Source organism: Hypomesus transpacificus, unplaced genomic scaffold (assembly GCF_021917145.1).
Source record: "Hypomesus transpacificus isolate Combined female unplaced genomic scaffold, fHypTra1 scaffold_146, whole genome shotgun sequence".
NCBI lineage: Eukaryota > Metazoa > Chordata > Actinopteri > Osmeriformes > Osmeridae > Hypomesus > Hypomesus transpacificus.
In genome coordinates, this window is record NW_025813717.1 from 526,509 (window position 1) to 542,693 (window position 16,185).

At 51.0% G+C, this 16,185-nt stretch overlaps 2 protein-coding genes across 3 annotated transcripts; both read right to left on the reverse strand.

Annotated features, from left to right (window-relative positions):
- Nucleotides 1-753: 753 nt before the first annotated feature.
- On the reverse strand, nt 754-3,114 carry LOC124488587 (E3 ubiquitin-protein ligase TRIM39-like). Of its 2 annotated transcripts, none has more exons than XM_047051282.1 (2): nt 3,014-3,114; nt 754-2,761 (listed from the first exon to the last, which is right to left on the reverse strand). In XM_047051282.1, the coding sequence occupies exon 2, from the start codon at nt 2,757-2,759 to the stop codon at nt 1,137-1,139; it is 1,623 nt and encodes a 540-aa protein (XP_046907238.1). In that variant the 5' UTR covers nt 2,760-2,761; nt 3,014-3,114; the 3' UTR covers nt 754-1,136. The 2 variants fall into 2 exon arrangements, with proteins under 2 accessions (XP_046907238.1, XP_046907239.1); XM_047051283.1 differs by having other exon boundaries at nt 2,992-3,114.
- Nucleotides 3,115-10,464: 7,350 nt separating this feature from the next.
- On the reverse strand, nt 10,465-14,710 carry LOC124488586 (metabotropic glutamate receptor 8-like). The gene is made up of 3 exons (XM_047051281.1): nt 14,648-14,710; nt 13,017-13,266; nt 10,465-11,247 (listed from the first exon to the last, which is right to left on the reverse strand). The coding sequence occupies exons 1-3, from the start codon at nt 14,708-14,710 to the stop codon at nt 11,198-11,200; spliced, it is 363 nt and encodes a 120-aa protein (XP_046907237.1). The 3' UTR covers nt 10,465-11,197.
- Nucleotides 14,711-16,185: the final 1,475 nt, after the last annotated feature.

Genomic DNA, 16,185 nt, shown 5'->3' on the forward strand with positions numbered 1-16,185 from the left:
TGTTGTCCCTCTCCTCATCCTGCTGCCCTCATCCTTTTCTCCCTTCCCCTCTCACTTCCCTATTCTGTCAGAATGGCTCCCTTCCCTTCTACTCGGGATATTCCACGCCCCCATCCGCCTCATCTTCCCACCCCGCCCATTTCCTTCCCTCCTCCCGACTCTAGCTTTCTCTCTTTCCTGTTTTCCTCTCCCTTCATCCCTCTCAACCAGATGGAGGTCAATGTAAAACAGAGGGGAGAACATGAAAGTGACCGGCAGACCGATTTAAATGACTCTGATTAGAGCTGGGACGGGTCTCCTGTGTAAACGCGGGGAGCCGTACAAGCTAGAGCCGCCACTGCCCTCTGGAAAAGTGATGCAATACCGATGTGGTAGAAGTTAGGTTTGGAGACTACATGGAGTTGCCCTCTCTCCTCCTCCGTTCAGTCCAGAGTCTTCTTCCTTTTGGAACCTACCGGGATCTAGTGACCTTCCAAGATCTAGTGACCTACAGAGGATCTAGTGATCTACCAGGGATATTCTCTGACACTGTCGTAGATCTCAGTCCCTGTGGGAGGGAGAGAATGACTGTTTTATTTGGTGACACATACACACACACACAAGCAGATGAATGAGGCTGCTGGAGAGGTCACAGGTCGTGTTGGAGGTTTTCTGAACTAAAGAAACATTCTTATAGGTGATTTGTGCTTTTCATTGATTGTGGTAGTGTACAAAATGGATTGAATCTGGTTTTATATTCCTTTACTGCAGTTTATTTTATTCATTAACTGGTGCACTTAGGTGAAACATAAAAACATAAAACATATGACTGGAGACTGCATAATATTTCCTGTTTTAAGAATATTTTTTTACATATTTTTACCTTTATTTGATACAGGCAGCGAAAGCGTAACAGGAAAGGTAGTAAGAAAGAGAGAAAAGCAGGAAATGGTCCAGACTGGACTCAAACCCCGCCCCCTGAGTCAAGGCCTTAGGCTATGGGACATGCTCTAGTGAACCATCAGTTTACAGATTTTGTATACATTTTGAAAAATCTAAATTACTTTGTCTCCAGCAAACCCACAACTGTTTTGTTCAGATTAACAATTTGTAATCACATTTTCTTTTGAACTCCAGCATTTCCACTTCTTTGTTTTTCAGTGTGTGACAGGAGTGATGATCAGAGGGGCAGAGTTGTCACCTTCATCGTTCAGATAAGGACTGAAGACTGGATAGAGTTTCTCAGTGAAGGTGCAGCCAGTGAAAGAGTAGATATGAGACCTGGCCTCCACATCATAAAAGGAGACCAGACCCTCCTCATAGTCCACAAACACCCCCACCTTCTGTCTCAGGGAGAGGAGGACAGAGGGGTCAGCCAGAGCCTCATACTGATCTCCATTCCTCAGGACTACAGTCCAGTATCCATCCTCAGGACTCAGTGGGATCTCCCCCTTCCTGTTGATGGACCCTCTGGCCACTCCCAGATCCCACTCAGTCTTCCCCTGAACCTGCACCTCATAGTAGAACCTCCCTGAGGAGAAGCCCTGCTTTCCCAGGACACAGGAACAATAATCAAACCTCTCTGGATTGTCAGGGAGATCCTGCTCTATGTCTCCATCTCTCACCTGTTTCCCATCCTCAGACAGGATGAGATCAGGATGTGCTGTATCAGGGTCCAGAGTCACATCCACTGCATACTGCTGAATCCTCTTCAGTTCAGTGTCAGACAGCTTCTCCATCTCTTTGTTGAGTGTCTCCTCCAGCTGAGACACAGCTCTCCTCACTGCCCCCACACTCAGATCACTGTGGACACTGATCTCAGACCAGTCCTTGGTGAGTGAAGGGGTGCTCAGGGATGGGAAGCTCTGGAGCAGGTGGAGGTGGTCCTCAGTGTGTGAGAGGTGCTCCAGCTCAGTGCTTCTCTTCTTCAGCTCAGTGATCTCCTGCTCCAGATCTTGAATCAACCCTTCAGCCTGTTTCTTTGCTGCTTTCTGCTTCTCCTCAATCACCTCAATGAGCTCAGCCTGGCTTCTCTCAATGGAGCGCACCAAAGCAGTGCAGACCTGAACACTGTCTGATATCTCTCTCTCTGCATCTCTTTTGCTGGTCTCTACTGAGAGTTTGATCTCTTGAACCTTCCTAGATCTTTCTTCCATCATCTGGTTCATCTCAGTCATCATCTTCACCAGATCATCCTTTTTTGGTCTGTACTCGTCCTCTAAAGTGACAGTGTCATGGGTCTTATGGTCTGTTCTCATGCAGATGAGACACACACACGTCTGGTCAGTCCTACAGAACAGCTCCAGGGGTCTCTCATGCTTCTGACACATCCTGTCCTCCAGGTTCTCCACAGGGTCGATCAGCTTGTGTTTCTTCCAGGCTGCAACTCTCTGATGAGGCTCCAGGTGAGTCTCACAGTAAGAGGCCAGACACACCAGACAGGACTTCAGGGCCTTGAGCTTGGTACCTGTACAGATGTCACATGACACTTCAGGTTTAGTAGGACGCAGGTCTGGACTTATGGTAGCTTTCAGTGGCTCTGACTTCCTGAACTGAGCAGCCATCTCAGAGATGAAAGTATTGACATAGAGATTTGGTCTCTTATCAAAAGTCATTTTACACATGGGACACTGACACAGGTCACTGTTGTCCCAGTACTTGGTGATACAGGCCTTGCAGAAGTTGTGTCCACATGAAGTAGTGACAGGATCAGTGAACACATCCAGACAGATAGAACACTGGAACTGATCTTCAGACAGGAGACTGCTGCAGGAAGCCATTTCTAGAATAAGACCAGAAGTTAAATTATGAATCTTGTGAACCTACGAACTCATGAACAAAACAATAATGGTATATTGTTGAAAATGTACTTTCATTAAAGAAGCGATAGCAGAGATAGAAATAGTATAATACAGAAATACTGCATATAGAATAGCATAATTCCATAGTCTTTGGAACGTCGGTGTCAAGCAACAATCTGTATTTTACGAGACATATCATCATTTGATATACTTGATTGATTCTCTGTTCTCACTTGTTGGTACTTATGTTGTTTTTTATGATTTCTGTGTATAAAATAACCAAATCACTCTCTTCCTTAACAAAGTAGAACGTGTTTCCTGAGTTCCTCTCTTAGGTTTCGTTTCAGTGAAATCACGATAAGAGGTTCCTCCCCTCCCAGTCCTCTGTCCTGAACAAAGTTAACCCTTTCATGACTGAATTCTATCTAGCGAGTCAGCTGACAGGAAGGGTTTTATTACATTGAAGTAAGTGAGTGGGAGATATTGAGAGAGTTAGAAAGAAAGACAAATAGTTTGTGATGAGGGAAGAATAACAGAGAGACATGTTGAATGGAAGTTGTGTGAATATGAGCGTGTGTGTATGGTGTGTTTATGTGTGTGTACACAGTGAGCATGTGTATGTTATCTACATTTCAGTCAAGATACTCTTGTACTGATTTAACTATTTGTTGCCTTGGAATACTGTAGGTTTGTCTTTGGCAAGGGTTCTATCTAATTGGAAAACTTCCTGCCTTGGAGCAGCTAGCATAGCACAATCTTAGCACATCAAACTTAAGGTTTAGACTTTTTAACAAGCAAAGTCAACAGGCTTCACAGAGCATTACCAACATCCTGTAGTGTTGATCCAGAAGATAGTATGGAGGAGCTGGGGATGGTGGAGGGTGGCAGCAACAGCACAATATGCAGGTACACAGTAACACATGATGTGTGAGCATGTGTGTCCGGGTCTGTGAAGACATGCAGTATTCAAGTCCTCTAAGGGGAAAGCAGACACCTTCAATTAACACACCTGCAGGTGATTGCGTGAGTGACATCAGCTGATGTGACGTGCAGCCCTAGCCAGTCCAGAACTAGCTGCACCAATGCCATTCAATGTATGCGTGCAGGCACATGTGCAATGACAGGAGGGAGCACTGTTTTTGGGAGCTGCAAAAGCTGCTGCACCCTGTGGGTTGCCACGGAAAAGCGCACGTGTAAAACATTCATCTGTGACCTTCCCAGTTCTAGTTTTGTTTGTTTGTTTTATTTGGATCCCCATTAGCTCAAGCATAAACTGAAGCTATTCTTCCTGGGGTCCTACAATCTATCATGTGGCCAGGGATCTAGTGATCTACCAGGGATATTCTCTGACACCGTCGTCGACCTCAGTCCCTGGGGGAGGGGGAGGATGACTGACTGTTTGGACACACACACACACACACACACAAGCAGATGAATGAGGCTGCTGGAGATGTCACAGCAGGCTTGGCGGGTGTGCATTCTGTGTGGATCTCATCCAGGAGTTGGCACCCATGACAGAGGACCCTCTTACTGAGGTAGGGAGCATGCAGAGCTGGGATGATGAGGAAGAAACACTTGGGTGTTTGAGGGAGAGAGAGACAAAGAGAGAGAGAGAGAGAGAGAGAGAGAGAGAGAGGGAAGGAAAGAGAGAGAGAGAGAGAGAGAGGGAGAGAGAGAGACAGAGAGAGAGAGAGAGAGAGAGAGAGAGAGAGAGACAGACAGAGAGAGAGAGAGAGAGAGAGAGAGAGAGAGAGAGAGAGAGAGAGAGAGAGAGGGAGAGAGAGAGAGGGGGGGGAGAGAAAACCATACACAACCGAGAGGGAGAAGGAGATGGCGAAGAGATCTGGACGGAGAGAAGAAGACAGAGAGACGGAGGGAGGGGCAGACGGCGGGAGGCCGTGCTACAATTCCCCCCCCCATTAGAAGCAGGAGCAGAGCAGGGTGGCGTGTAGCCATGGGCTCTGTTGCACTGCCTCGGGCTCGACACAACGTCAGACGCATCGCTGAGTCACTGAGGCTCCACAGCCCTATGCCAAAGCCTTAAACCCTGTCGTCTTCAACTCAAATCACGCACGCCGTCGCACGCCCACACGCGAGCCAACACCTAGCTGCTCACGCGTACGTGACGCATAAACAGGAATTGCAGAGCATGTAGTATGCATTTCAGACAAAAAATGCTTGTTTACGATCTAACTAATGTTGTCATTGGGAAGAGCCTATCGCAGAACGATCACGCTGAACAGATCAACGTTTAGGCGTCCTCCGTAGTGATAACAAGTGTCGTTCTGGATGGTTTAGAGGGAGATTAGATCCAAAGAGCATCTGTGTAGACAGCCCTCTTGTGCGTTTGTCTTCGAAATGAGCTCAATGGTGTACCAGAACCGTCCGTATGAGTGTGTGTGTGTGTGGGAACGAGAGACTGTGTGCTGGATTGTCTGTATGTTTACTTTGTGTTCATACTGTTTGGGCTCCCAGCACGCACAAGTGTGTGAGAATCTGTGTATGTGTTTCTCTGAGACAGAGAGAGAGAGACAGAGGACAGAGAGAGATAGAGAAAGACAGATAAAGAGAGAGAGAGAGAGAGAGAGAGAGAGAGAGAGAGAGAGAGAGAGAGAGGGACATATACTGCTCTGCCTGCAGGTGAGTCTTCAACCTCTTCAATGGACCTCAGCCCCACAACTCTACACACTGCGTCTCCTTTATATTCAAACGTGGGCAGAGAGCACGAGTCCTGCTCTGTGCTGTTACTCAGACCCCTTGACAGGTAGTTTGGCAGAAAGGCAGGCAGGCAGGTAGTCAGGCAGGCAGGTAGGTAGTCAGGCAGACAGGTAAGTCAGCAAGACAGGTAGTCAGCAAGACAGGTAGGCAGGCAGGCAGGTAGTCAGGCAGACAGGTAGTGAGGCAGACAGGTAGTCAGGCAGACAGGTAGTCATCAAGACAGGTAGGCAGGCAGGCAGGTAAGAAGTTAGGCAAGCAGGTAGGCAGGCAGACAGGTAAACAGACAGACAGGTAGGCAGGGAGACAGGTAGGCAGGCAGACAGGTTGGCAGGCAGACATGTATGTAGGTAATCAGGCAGGATGCCCGGCACGTAGGAAGACAGGCAGACAGACAGGCGTACAGACTGACAGGACCAATAGCTCCAGAAACGGCAGATGCCTTCTGGCACTTTCTAAATGGGCCCTGAAAAGGCGAGCTGTCTCCAGTTTGCGCTATTAGATGTACCCTCTCGCCAACCATAAAAGGACAAGGTTTTATATGGACTAAATTGCTCAGTGCGATTCGTCAGACGTGAACATTTTGTCTAAATCAAATCCCATTACAATAATGGGCTGTAGCTTTTAAGGCAAAATCCATCGGATGTCGACAATGTCACTCTGCGTCTTTTGTAGCTCACCGCTTCGAAATCGGAGAGTGCGCAGAAAGAGATTTCTGTGCGTACGGAGACTCGCCCGGAAACACACACACACGGAGTGTCGTTCATGCAGATTCACATACGCACACACACACACACACACACACACACACTGAAACCCAACAATGCATGCATTGAGCAGCAGGAGGATCGTCACAGCTCTTTCCTGTCGATGGAGGCCCAGTCCTAGCCTTGACCTGGGGGCACCGGGTGGGGTTGACCACCCGGTACCCCCCCCGGTACCCCCTGGTACCCCCCCACCCCCATTAGGCCCCTCAGCAGGTCAGATGTCAGTCCTTCCAATGGCCCACCAAGCCTGGGAGAGCAGCGATAATTGCTCTCCATCGTCCTCCCTGCTCTTGTGAAAGGTGGCACCATGAACCAGCGAGAGCTGCTTTATTCATCCACATTCGGAGGAGAAACCCACTTGGGCTGAGGCAAAGTCACTTATTGTTCCCAGACAAAAGGCCCAGTGACAATGAGTCGTCAGTTGAATATGTGTATCACAGTCCCGGGCACAATACGGAACAAGATCGTATGTCAGCCTTCGCAGTCCGTGCGCAGTCTCGCTGGCAAGTCCCCGAAAGCAATTATGCTCATTGGCGAGACGTGCGGTTGGAAATTAATTTGTCACAGAGGAGAGAGTGAGGGTTGGGGGGGAGGGGGGGCAGCTCACATCGCACTGTGCTGGATTCAGCAGTCAAGCAGCTTCCAAAGACGCAATATAGCTATTTCCAGACGTCAAATATATATGATTTTTCCTTCCATTTTCGTCACCCTTTCAACCCCATCCTCCACTCTGGAAGAGAATATGGTTTTTATTCCAACTTCATAATGGCAACGTGTTATCATTCGTCCATGACTCATAATCAGTAATGATCAGGAAGTATTTCCATTTTCCAAGTGTAAAAACTCATCATGTCATATTATTTGAATATAATGTTGTTGTTTTTTACAGTGACGCAGCATGGATGATAAAAAACAAAAAGAAACAGATAAATGATCAATTCAATCACACGTGCAATTCTGCATTGGCGAAGCATTAGCAATCGTTTCCATTTATCATCGCAAGTGTATATTTGGGTCTCAAACAAACTAGGGATCAAATTGGTTTACATCCTGAAACACCATTTTCGCGGCGTCGACAAGCATCATGCCAGGTAAGGTCAAGTCAGCAAGGCCAAATGTCATTCTAGCTAAGTCCCCTGTAGGAGTCTATGACCTAGAGAACAAGAATGTCAGCCAGCAAATCAGAAGTCGTTTAACCTATAAGCAACTGGGGCAAAGGGTCCGAGAACTCCCACAGGCAGAAGCTTGGTGATACCATACACTGATCTGGCGTTGGCAGTGCTCAGAAAATCTCAGAAATCCTGCTGACAAGTGACCTTTTCCCCGTTGCATATTGCAGCTCATCGGTGCCTCTCAGCAGCCGACTTCCTGTTCCGATCCGGGTCATGTGACTGGCGACGTGTCAGCGTTCCTGTCTCACAGCAGTCCAATAAGCCCTCGGATGTAGGGCTGTGTCACTTGGATGCATGCTCTGGGGGGTGAGTGACGCGCTGTCGTTAAGATGAGCTGTCGAAATGCTTTGACACTTGAAAAAAATGCTTTCCTCAACAGCGGAACTCTACATTAAAAGTGAAATTGTGCACAAGTGGAAACAGGCATTAAAAGATATTTATATGTATTGGACTTTGCAATAGTGTATTTTTTTATGCATTTTCCCAGCAGTGTTGGTATTCAGCTCGAGATTCGCCCCAAGCAGAATCAGCGACGTGGCATGTCGGTCCTGCGTGACTAGCTGCAGTCCAACCAGCACTGCCCCCCCCCCCCCATCCCCCCCTCCTAATTAGCGGGATTGCGGGGACTCCGCCTCCTCTGCTGAAGCGTGGCCGAGCAGGGAGCCGTGACTGACAGCTGTGACATTTCTGACGGCGCGCACCGCTCCCAGGTGTCGCCTCCCCCCCCCTTCCCCCCTGCCTCCACCCCCCACACACACACACACACACACACCCTCCCAGCTACTCCGATCCTGCCGCCGCCGCCCTCTCCCCGTCTCTCAGGGAGACCCGGAGCCAAAACGAGCGGCGAATGAAAAACGACGAAAGCGGGGGCCGACGGGTACGCACGGAGGGAAGAGTGTCGACAAACTTTTCCTCGTCACTTTGTTACGATCATTTTCCTCGTCGAAATTCCGACCTCGCGGCGAAACGCTGCGTCCGCGATGGGTTCGGCGTGCAGTGTTTTGTTCTCGTTCTGTCTCAGCGCGAAGGGGGGCAGGCCGGCAGGCAGGCGGGGGGTTTCAGAAAGAGTGTGCGTGGGAGCGACGGGTGTGCGAGCGCGCGTGCGTGCACGGTTTCATTCGGCAGTGAGTCGTACCCATTCAAATTGAACCGACAGACCCATTGGAGGCATTGTGTGAGAAGGGTATGTGTTTGTATTTTGTGTTTGGCAGCTGGCAGCTTGGAGATTAAACCTGCTCTCCTCCTCTCTCTCCGTCCACTGGGAGCAAGCTGCTGTCGGGACCAGGAATAACACAGCTGAACAGTAAAACACAACACCTCCTACACGATCAACATTATTATTTTGATTCAGAGCAGCTGTAAATCTTATTATAGAAGCAATAGACCAAAACATTCTGGCAAAACAACACAAAAAGAAAAAAAAACTTCCCTTGAGGCCTGCATTTGACTTCCCCCGAAAACAATCCAAATATAACGTTTCCCTCCAATCTTGAGTTCCCGTACTGCTCGAATCTGAGGAGGGAGAGCACTTTCAGATGGTCAGACGTCAACACCTGCCGTTCAGTCCGGAGGAGAGTCCAACATTGTTCCCGGCGTGCAGGATCAGCTTGACGAGAAGCGTTGCGGGGGCTGCTGCAAGGGCCCAGAGACAGCTTCAGTGTTCAGTCTAGCTGCACCGCGTCCCCACAGAGCACTCTCCATCTGACTAACCATCCCACTCGAGACGTGCTCTGATCAAGACTCCAGTGCCAGTGACATCTGGTCGGGGTGCCATGACAACCGCATCCATACACCCCTCCCCACCCCCACCCCCGCACAAACACACATACAGAAGAGAGAACCATCTGTCGTCCCTATCACCTCAGACCGACACACAAGCAAATACACGCTCACGCACGCAAATAAACAAACAAACACGAGCGCTTGATGCTTGCCTCTTGATAGCGACCCGTGAGGTCCAAAAAAGACCTTCCCCCCTCCAGGCTGATCTGTCTGTGTAGCTATGACAGTACCTGGGCTGGATAATTGAATTGGCCGGCAACAGATAGTTTGAAATTACTCGGGAATGACTGTCACTCTGGCTTTTCATGGGTGGCCCTAGGGTCCTGACTGGCTGTTGAGTGGCAGACATCGGCCACTTGGGGACAACTGCCAGATGATACTCCGACGTCACGTTCCAGGGCAGCATCGCTCCTTATCTGTCCCGGTTGAAAGGGGGACAGCGGGCTGAATTCCCAGGTGCTTTGTTGCTATGCGCGCGGTGTAAAATAGGTGGATGCTGCCACCACCATCTGTAGAAAACACGGCAGCACGGCTTCGAGCTCAGCCACGGCCCACTACTTCTAAGATACCTGCCATTTGGGTTACGAATGAACAGTAGCGGCGGTGTTCATTACGATTCGTGCGAAGGGGTCTTTTCCTGCGAGCACCATTCGCGAAGAGTGCGGCCCACTTTCGTTGGAACGTGCCGGACGGGTGCTGTCGTACGCCTGAGCCTTTGCGCTGTACGTCACCACCTTTTTCACTGCTCTCCGTGTTATCGATCCCCCCCCCACCCCCCACGCCTCTGAGACAGGACGCACCGATGCAGCTGACTGACTCTTCACATCCCCTGTAACTCGTAAAGTTGAGCCGGCGGCCGCCCGTCTGGCCGTGCGCCGAGCCACACACACGCAAACCAAACGCACCCTTCCCATCAACCCCTGCTTTCGGACAGGCTCTCTTCCAGCCTGCAGCTCGTCGGCAAGGTGACGGTATCACCACTGAGAAGGAGAAAAATGTTGCGAGCCTTTGTAAAAGCTCGGGCAAAATCAATGAATGATATATGCCACGTTCAAAAATGCAACACGAAAGGGTGTTTTTTTGCTTGTCAGGAAGAGGGATTTGCCTCATTGATCGTTTCACGGAGCACACTGAATAGCGAATCTTCTAGGGAACGTTGAACAATGCTCAGGTCAGAAAGGGAAGTTGATATTGGATGCAGCTACAGTCAGCCCCACGCCTCAAAAGGACTCGCAAACAAATCGACACATTTGCAAAACATTCCTTTATTATAAATAAATCATTTGTATAAAAAACTGGCATGCTTCAACCATGGCATTGACAGATTCACAACCCAAGGCTACAATCCAACGAGCTGGCACAGGGGACAGCATCATCTTGAATGCAAGGTCGCACGACATGGGACAAGGATGAAAAAATCTTCACAATCACAAAAATACTTACAGGTAGAATAACAACAAACATAATCCAGTCGCATAGGTTCCTATTTTTTTCGTTTAGAATATCTTTAAAACTTTGTTCTCTTAAATGTCTTTTCCCCATCCCTTGCGTCCCCTTTTTATATAACGTTTACACTGTTAGAATTTCTTTTGTTTTGTTACGTTTTTTTTTTCTTCTGTTTTGTCGTATATATTTTTTTCTTTATTCCAGATGTTGATAAAAGTGAACCGCGGGGCCCATAACTCTTTTTTCTTCGGTTTCAGTCTCTTCATGAACAGTTTGTGATTGGGCCATTGTGCTAAGAGCGGCAGGAGACAAGACACACTGATTGGCTGTTGGTCTGTGTGGCCCCGCCTCTCTGCGGTCGTGGGAGGGGGTTTTGATGCGGAACAATACAAAATGTCTCATGCTTGGGCCCCCCGTGTTCATCATCCAGTCAGCCAATCAGCTGCGTGTGACAGTTACTTCCGGGGTGGTCCCCACCCACCCCACCCCCAGGAGGCCACACCTCTTCCTCTCCGTCCTGCCAGGACCCCCATCAGATGGCTTGGTTACTGTAGCTGACGTAGGTCGTCTTAGTTGATGAAGCTGCAGAGGGTGGAGGAACAGACGGGGGGGGGGGGGGTTGAGAGTTGGAGGTCAGGGAAGAGAGGGGAGGGATGGAGGAAAGAAGGAGAGGAGAGAATGGAAAGAGAGAGGTAGGAGAGAGAGAAGACAGGGAAAGAAAGAGACGGGTATGGAAGAGATGAGTGAGAGGGGGGGGGGACAGTGGGCAGAGATGGAGGGATGAGGAGAAGAGAGAAACAGAGAAAGAGAGACCAGAGTTATTAAAGAGCACACCTCGTCTCGGCTCCACAGCACTACTGCTGTGAGCCAGTGTCTGCACCTGTTGCTGCTTCTCCACCCCAGGACCGCTCCACTGGGAATGCCAGTGCTTCCCCACGCCCACCCGCCTGTTCCCACTCCGACCAGCCCCCTCCCCCCCTCCGCTTCTCCACAACACGCGGCCGGGATCCACGAGGCGTTAAGCGTCACCAGGCCAAACGTTGGCGGGCAAAAGTAGGAGAGAGTCTTCGAAAAAACGAAAAAAAACTCACTTGTTGGCAGAATTACATTACACTTACATTACACTCAGTCCAGTCAGCGGGTTTCGCTAATGGGTGACTAAATGAACTGTGACCCCCCCCCCGCGCTGTTTTCACCCGGCAGACGGGGTGGAGGGAAGGGGGAGGGAGGGGGGGGGAATGGAGGCAGAAAACTGCTGAGGCGGCGACCGGGGCCTGTGGGAACGCCAGGCTCCCTGGTTGCAACGAGGAATTACACACCTGGCTCCCCCACAGAAAGGGATCCGTTTAATTACCGCGACAACAACAGCAAAGCCGAAAACCTGTCGACGTCGAGCAACATCGCTTCGCCATGACGGATTGTTATTCTTATTTCTTATTTCACGGGCTCCCACCAAAGAAAAGGAAAGTCAGGAAGAAAAGCTTTGCCTCCACGCGCTGGCGGAGCCAGTGTGGCGGGGTGTGAACAGAGCAAAGTGCTTTGAAGTGAGATCGGTTTGCTGACGGGAAAGGAAAGGGAATTTTGGCATGGCTGTATCAAACAAGTTCTTACTGTCTGACTGCTTTGTTAAGTCTTAAAAAAAACACACACACACCAAAAAAATACGGCAGCTGTAAAAATTCTTCCTCGCCTCCAAAACAGCATCCTCGGCGTGACATTTAAACGAACAAGTCGGGATTCGCCAAGGCACTTAGCCATGTTCGACGTGGAACCCCCGAGACGCTCGCTTGCGAGCTGTAGGGTGACCAGAAGCAGGATCCTGAAAAGGACACTTGGGTCCCAAAAGGAGGACAAAGGGTCAAAGGGTCAAAAAGGAGGAAAATCTCAAAAATCCCCAAAAGTTGTGTGCACTGATTTTCTGTTGTCTTAGGTGAGACAAGTTTAGTCAAAAGATAAATAAGAAAAAAAGACAGTACCATTCCTCAAACTATTTCAATTGTAATACAATAGTAGCATTATCCTTGTGCCGTTGCGTAGCGCCCTTTCCCCCTACTAGTACTCCTCACGTCTATATCAATGCGACAGAGCTTACAGAAGGCATGCATATTGGAGTTCTGAACTCCACGTAGGTTTGAAAGAGGTCTTTCTTTTTGGCATCTAAAAACCCACGCGAGTGGTCAATTGCGACGGTGGGCAGGAAGGGTCAAAAAGGAGGACAAAATGGCGAAAAGGAGGACACGCAATAGCGGTCCGGACAAAGGGCTGAAAAAAACGGACTATTCGGACGAAATCCGGACCCCCCCAAAAAGAAACATGTGTAGGGTAGAAAACCATCGTGTCCGCTTACTCACTGTTGGTCTCCATGCTCTCGCAGAGCTCCGTCTTCACCTCGCCGTTGGGCCGGTCGCCGCCCTTGGAGCCCGCCAGCTTGCCTGTCATGGCGGCGGCCGTGACGATGGCCTTGAAGCTGCGCTTGCGCTTGGGCACGTTCTGCTCGGGGTGGAGCAGGATGACGTACACCTTGGGCATGTAGAGCATGCCCAGGGAGACAGAGGCGCTCAGGCTCAGGGAGATGGTCAGGGTGGTGGTCTGGATGTACATCTGGAGGAGGGGAAGAGAGAGAGGAAGAAAGGGGGAGAGAGCGAGTGAGGGGGGGGGGGGGGGAGTCGGAAGGGAGAGGGGAAAAGGGGGCGGTGACACGTACACAGAGAGATGGGGCAGGGGAAAAGGTGGAGAGAGAAGGAGAGAGAGAGAGAGACACAGATGTCAGTTCATTTGGCCATTACACCCTGTCGTTCTCCGTTCTCCTCACCTGGCTGGCCTGGTGATTATATCAACGCCCCCCCCCCCCCCCCCCCCCCCTCCACATGTCCCCTTCCTCTCACACGCACACACATTCGGAGGGGTTCCTCCCGCGCGCGCGTGTGTGTGTGGTACCCATCAGAGGGAGCGTCTGTTAGCAGATGGCCGGTCACGCTCGGATGGTGGCGATACCGGCGTTCCGCTCACGGAGCAAACGACAACAGTCTCCAGGAGGGAACGTGTTCCACATGTACACACTCGTCCCCTGGATCTCCCTCTTAATGAGGAACAAGGAGAAAGGGGGGATGGGGGGGGGGGGGGGATATTCAAGTGTTGTATCTTGTGTGTGTGTGGGTGTCCTGTGTCTGTACGTGTGTGTCTGGCCACGCCGCAAACGCTCCCACTCTCATACCAGCAATAGGTAGACAGAAAGGATGGCGAGCCAGCCCGAGAGAGACAGAGAAACAGAGAGAGAGAGAGAGAGAGAGAGACAGAGACAGAGAGAGAGAGAGAGGGGGGGGAGGAGAGAGAGAGAGACAGAGAGAGAGAGAGAGAGAGAGAGAGAGAGATATGCCTGCCGAATTCCCTAACAGCCCAGTGACAGACGCCCGGACAGACAGACAGCCCGACCAGGGGCGAGGGGCCCAGAGTTAGAAGCACTTAGGACGCCACTGATATGATATGTATTGTACAGCGCCGAGCTGAGGGCATGCATTATTTGGTACGACAGGGCATGATATCTTCTCGACGGTAACACGCTCCTATCTTGTCACTCGACGGTGTTGCTCTCAAGGCATCCCTGAGGGATTCAGATAAGGGCTGTGTGTGTGTGTGGGGGTTTGTTTGCTGTGTGTGTGTGCTCGCGTGACAAGAGTTCAGACTTGGCTGCTGGTGTGTGACTCGTGCTCTGCAGGCCAGCCCTGTGGAGTGTGTGTGTGTGTGCTACCAGGTCATTGATGCTCAGTTAATGCCTGTCAGCTGAAGTTAGCCTCACACTCCTAGGTGTGAGCTATATATCTTTATATAGATACTCATTGTCGCCTAGGTCACACAAGCACTGTGACATCACTCACACACACACACACGTTTGCTTAGTACAGGGTGTACCAGTATAGGTTCGCCCGGAGAGAAGAAAGACCCAGTAACGGTTATAGAACATCGCTACAGCTATCAGGCACACTTGTCGTCCAATCAGACTCCGCGTGTGGGGGCGTGGGCGCGTGCCCGTGCCCCCGTGGGGCATGCGTGTGGCGTCGGCGATAATAGGAGGGCGCGCGGTCAAAAGCGAGATCGCACCGTGGGCGGGGAGGGGGTGCGGGGGGGGGTGGGGGGGGGAGAGGAGGAGGGAGGAGGAGAGCCAGTGGGAGGGGTGGAAACGATGGATGGAAGGGATGGGGGGGGGGGGGGTCAACCATCGAAACGCCGACAGGGGACGGAGGGGCTACGAGATTGGACACCGCCCCTAGTCCAGAGAGATACAGAGATGGTGAGAAGGGGGAGGGAGGGGGGTTAAAGAGAAGAACAGCAAGATCGAAAGCGAGTGGGAGACACGGGAAGACAGTGGGGTGAGGGGTGGGGGGGGGATAGAGAGAGGGGGAGAGAGTCGCGATCCCTTCTTTCTAGCGGTGCGCTAAAGCTCTCTGGCTAAACCGTGGAGGCTGAAGTCCACGTTACAATACCCCTGGACCACTGAGCTATGGAGACATCTACAACAGATGCTACGAGACACACACACATACACACACACTGCCTTCCTGCCTGTCCAGGTAACATAACACATCGACAGCAAATATGTCTCTTGCCGCCTAAGCATGTGTGTGTTTATTTCCCCTAACAAAGTCAAACAGAGAGCAGGCATTTGGGCACGCTCCAGTGCAACATTCCTCCATAGACAGAAGGAGAGTGTGTGTGAGTGTGTGTGTGTGTGTTTGCGAGTGTGTGTGACTGTGTGTGTGTGAGTTTGTGTGTGTGTGTCATTGGATCCATCCATTACCAGGCCCTCTGAAGTCCATGCTCTATCACCTGCTTAGAACCGGGTCACCCCAGGATAGACAGGAAAGTCTAATGAGAGAGGGGGAAAGATGGAAAGAGCAGCAGTAAAGGGGAGGAGGATGGGAGGGGTGCTGGAGGGGGGGGAGGGGTGCTGGAGGGGGGGAGGGGTGCTGGAGGGGGGGGAGGGGTGCCGGAGGGGGGGAGGGGTGCCGGTAGGGAGGCGGGGTGATGGAGGGGGGGAGGGGTGCTCGAACGGGGGGGGGGGGGGGGGGGGGGGGGGGGAGGAGCGAGGAGAGGGAAATGGATGGAGCGGAAGACAAGGAGGGGAAGAGACAGGGCGGGAACAGACTGGAGGACGGGAAGAAGGAAAAGCGAGGATTCAAAAGATGATCGGGGAAACAGAGAGAGAGAGAGAAAGAGAGAGAGAGAGAAAGAGGGAGGGGGGGGGGGGGGTGAAAGGCACAAAGAGATAGGAACTTAGATGGAGGGAGTGAGGGACGAGGGTGTAGCTCTCTGGCTGTACGTCTCGAATACAACACCTGTTGGACAACACACCACACACACACGCACACACACACACACACACACACACACACGCACACACAGACACACACACACACGCACACACAGACACACACACACACACACGCACACACAGACACACACGCACACACAGACACACACACACACGCACACACAGACACACACACACACACACAGACACAC